Here is a 4,159-nt window from a genome sequence, read left to right on the forward strand (position 1 = left end):
ATTAATAAAAAATAGGCAGGGTAGAGAGAGAGAGAGAGAGAGAGAGAGAGAGAGAGAGAGAGAGAGAGAGAGTAGAGGATTAATATTTGAAGATGTAGGGCTTCCACATATGCTCATTTCATATTAATTTTAACTAACTGAATAAGCAATGTTGAGTTAGTTATGTTTATTTATTATTTGTATTTTATGTTTTACTTAAATAAAATGTTTGATTTATTTTGGATGTATTGTTATGCTATCAGTTTATGTTATAGTTATGTGTTGGATTTATTTGACAAAATTTTTTCCTCTTAAGTTGTGAAAAATGGAATAATTTAATTTAATTAATACATAATGTAATTAATATATAAAAATAGTTTAATTTTCTAATTTTAATTTTATTTTAGGCATCAGTTTTAAATAATTCAATGTAATTTCATTTTAATTTAATAATTATATAATATTAATACTTTTTAAGCATTTATTGATTTTTCACATTAATGCATTTATAAAAAATAATATTGAAATGTTGAATGATAGATGAACAAAGAAAGAAGTATCAATGCCATTGTGAGCCTTGTCAGGCTAAGAGACAACATGCTGAATCTCATGAGCCTAAGAAGAAATTTCAAAAATTTATTATGTTAGGCTCTTTTTGTGTTACATAATCTAATCATTATAATTATAAAATTTCTATATAAAAAATTTAAATCAAACTTACAATGATAGCTAATTTTCAAAAAATATACCCTTGCCAGTCAAATGATCTCTTTATATGAACCTGTATTTACATGGCACTCCTTCATTATTTAGATTTAAAAAATATGTTTTATTTATTGATTATTAACTTTGCAAGTGTTTGAAAGAATTGAAGTTATGATGAGAATTACTAACAGTATGTTGGATGATGAAGGTATACCTGAGGATTGGCGACATAGTGTGTTGTTGCCGTTGTATAAGCGCAAAGGAGATGTGAGAGATTGTGGGTCATATAGGGGTGTGAAATTGCTAGAGCATGGAATGAAGGTATTGGAGAGGGTGCTTGAGAGGAGGTTGAGAAATATGGTGACAGTTAATGAAATGCATTATGGGTTTATGCCTGGTAGGGGAACGGTGGATGCGTTGTTCATAGTGAGAATGTTGCAGGAGAATTATAGAAAGAAGAAACGAAGATTGTACATGTGTTTTGTGGATCTAGAAAAGGCTTTTGATAGAGTACCGAGGAAGGTCATTGAATGGGCGCTGAGGAAGAAAGGAGTGAATGAGAGACTTGTTAAAGCTGTGATGCAGTTGTATGAAGGGGCGAAGACAAAGGTGAGGGTTGGAAGGGAGATGTCGGACGCTTTTAGTGTTAGGGTAGGAGTGCATCAAGGATCAGTGTTATCACCGTTTTTGTTTGCAATTGTGATGGATGTTGTGTGTGGAAACATAATGGAGGGGTTTTTATTTGAGATTTTGTATGCAGATGACTTAGTCTTGATGGCTGATAGCATGGAAGAATTGCAGTTAAAATTTGACAGATGGAAAAGTGTTATTGAAAAGAAAGGGTTAAAAGTTAATACTGGTAAGACGAAGGTAATGGTGAGTGGGGAAGGTGGGGAGCAAGTGATAAGTAAAATAGACCCCTGTGGGGTATGTGACAGGAGAGTGAAGGCTAACTCGGTATTGTGTATAGGATGTCAGAAGTGGGTGCATAAGAGATGTAGTGGTGTGAGGGGGGCACTGAAAAAGGTGGAAGGCACGTTCAAATGTAAGAAGTGTGTTCATGGTGTGATTAATAGGACGGACTCAAGGACGGAGTTCAGTGGTGGTATTGAAAGAGTGGAAAGCTTTGTTTATTTAGGGGTTAAGCTGAACGCGGATGGAGGATGTTTGAACGCTGTTACGACTAGAGTTCGTGTGGGATGGATGAAATTTAGGGAACTTGGTGGGGTATTGTGTGGAAAGAAATGGTCAGTGAAAATGAAAGGGAGGGTATATAAAGCTTGTGTGAGAGCAGCGATGATATATGGTGGTGAAACTTGGGTGTTGAGAAGAGAGGAGGAAAATGTACTGCAGAGGGCTGAAAGAGCTATGGTGAGGATGATGTGTGGGGTTAAAGTGAAGGATAGGAGGAGTAGTACAGAGCTGATGTCGAGGATGGGACTGAATGAGGACATTGTGACATTAATAAGGAGATCGAGATTACGGTGGTATGGACACGTGTTGAGAAGGAATGAAAGGGTCGGGATTAGGCGAGTGTTGGAGTTCGAGGTTGAAGGAGTGATAGGAAGAGGTCGTCCGCGACTGGGATGGAGAGAGCAAGTGGAGAAGGACAAAGTGAAAGCGGGGTTGCGTGATACTGAGGCGAGTGACAGATGTGAATGGCGTCGAGGGATATTTCGGTTTCATCATAGGTAGCCAAACGGCAACCCCCGATCTCGGGGAAAATGTCGTCTAAACGTGTGTTGTTGTTGTTGTTGTTGTAACTTTGCAAGTGTTTGTGTGATGTACTATTATTTCTATTCCAAGTAAATTTAAAAGTTTTGTATGGATATAGTTTTACAAAGTGGGCTAACTTATAGATGAGTAACCACTGTTATAGATACATTTCCAATATTAAAATTACCTGCTCACCAATGCATTATTACAAGTGCAGTTTATTGCAATTATTTGAAACTGCCGACATTTCAGTTTAAATTTACAATTATTTAAAATACAGAAAACTTATTCTAATAATTGGCTGGATATTCTTCATATACATTGCTTACAAAACTTCCCAAGTGGAATTAGAGTTTAAAGAATTTGATCCTTATGCTGAATTGGAGATTGAGCGAGTTAGTTCTCAATTTCGTGCTAATCATTAATGTTTACATATCCTGAAGATTAATGAATGAAAAGTACATCAATGTGGATTCACAGTGTTACAAATTTGTTATGTTCACCAGGGGGCCACAGTAGCAGACATCAAGAAGGCTTACAGAAGGTTGTCACTGATATACCATCCTGACCGAGAGACTGGTGATTCTCACAAGTTCATGAAAATAACGAAGGCCCACGATGCGTTAGTCATCTATCTTCATTTTTTTACATTGTAACATTTCAAGTAACTATTTTTTTCTCCTGTTCATCATATTTTCTGATTTATTTGTAATTTTTATTATTTTGTTAATAATTTTTCACATCTATTATAATCACCTTAAAGTTTGAATTTGGTGCAGTTTTAAAAGTTTAGATTTTTTCCATTTGCTTCTTTGGCTTTTTAATAATTGTCTTTTTTGATGATTTTTTTGTTTTTAATTATTCTGCTTTAATTATTCTCTTGATGTCTACAACCATATATATATATATATATATATATATATATATATATATATACATATATTATATTAGTCTTGTTAAAAAAACAAGAGGTTCGAATAGTTAGTGGGCGACTGTGATTAGATATATATATATATTTGTTGCATTGATACTAATTTTATTTAAATAAATTTAGCAATATTTATTATGATCATAAATTATGATTAGGTTGACAGATGACGAGGCCAGGAAAAATTGGGAGGAATATGGTAATCCTGATGGTCCAGGAGGTTATATCTTTATTCGTTATTTCATTTTTCCAACTGAATTGATTCTATCACTTTATCTTAGGATACTTTAACAAATTCTAATAGTACCATGGTCTGCATGTTTATTATTTGAGTTTATTTGGCTGTAAAGTGGTGCAAGCATTGGTTTGAGTGCATTTCAATGGTGATACAAATAGGATTTGTTAAATGATGTAAGGATGGATGATGTTTTTTAAATGTATCGAGGTGTTCTTTAATCAATTTTAACAGAAATCTGAGCAGCAATAATTAATCTTTGTTCTCTGCCGTTCTAAAAGCTGTTAAATTGTTAAATGTGATAAAATGATGAAATTAGATGTGTCAAAATATGTTTGTTTATTCTCTGCAGCAACACAAGTTGGAATAGCTTTGCCAAAGTGGATTGTTGAGAAGCAAAATTCTATATGGGTGAATTTAAAAATTATTGTATTACTAATTAACATTATTAAAAACAGTCTAACCTGTTTTCTATGTTAGTATTGATATATATATATATATATATATATATATATATATATATATATATATATATATATATATATATATATATATATATATATGTAGATAAAAATATATATATATATATATATATA

The 4,159-nt window shown here is 32.9% G+C and overlaps 1 protein-coding gene across 1 annotated transcript in view; it reads left to right on the top strand.

Annotated features, from left to right (window-relative positions):
- Window positions 1-4,043, top strand: part of HELRODRAFT_188993 (hypothetical protein) — a gene marked incomplete at both ends in the record, with an annotated part of 4,513 nt that extends 470 nt beyond the window's left edge. The window contains 5 exons of the mRNA XM_009024731.1: window positions 520-622; window positions 2,681-2,795; window positions 2,907-3,022; window positions 3,487-3,548; window positions 3,916-4,043. Coding sequence (XP_009022979.1) covers window positions 520-622; window positions 2,681-2,795; window positions 2,907-3,022; window positions 3,487-3,548; window positions 3,916-4,043 — 524 coding nt within the window. The remainder of the gene's footprint in view (window positions 1-519; window positions 623-2,680; window positions 2,796-2,906; window positions 3,023-3,486; window positions 3,549-3,915) is intronic.
- Between the last annotated feature and the right edge of the window lie 116 nt (window positions 4,044-4,159).

The sequence above is a fragment of the Helobdella robusta genome (assembly GCF_000326865.2).
Source record: "Helobdella robusta unplaced genomic scaffold HELROscaffold_4, whole genome shotgun sequence".
In the NCBI taxonomy this organism is placed as follows: domain Eukaryota; kingdom Metazoa; phylum Annelida; class Clitellata; order Rhynchobdellida; family Glossiphoniidae; genus Helobdella; species Helobdella robusta.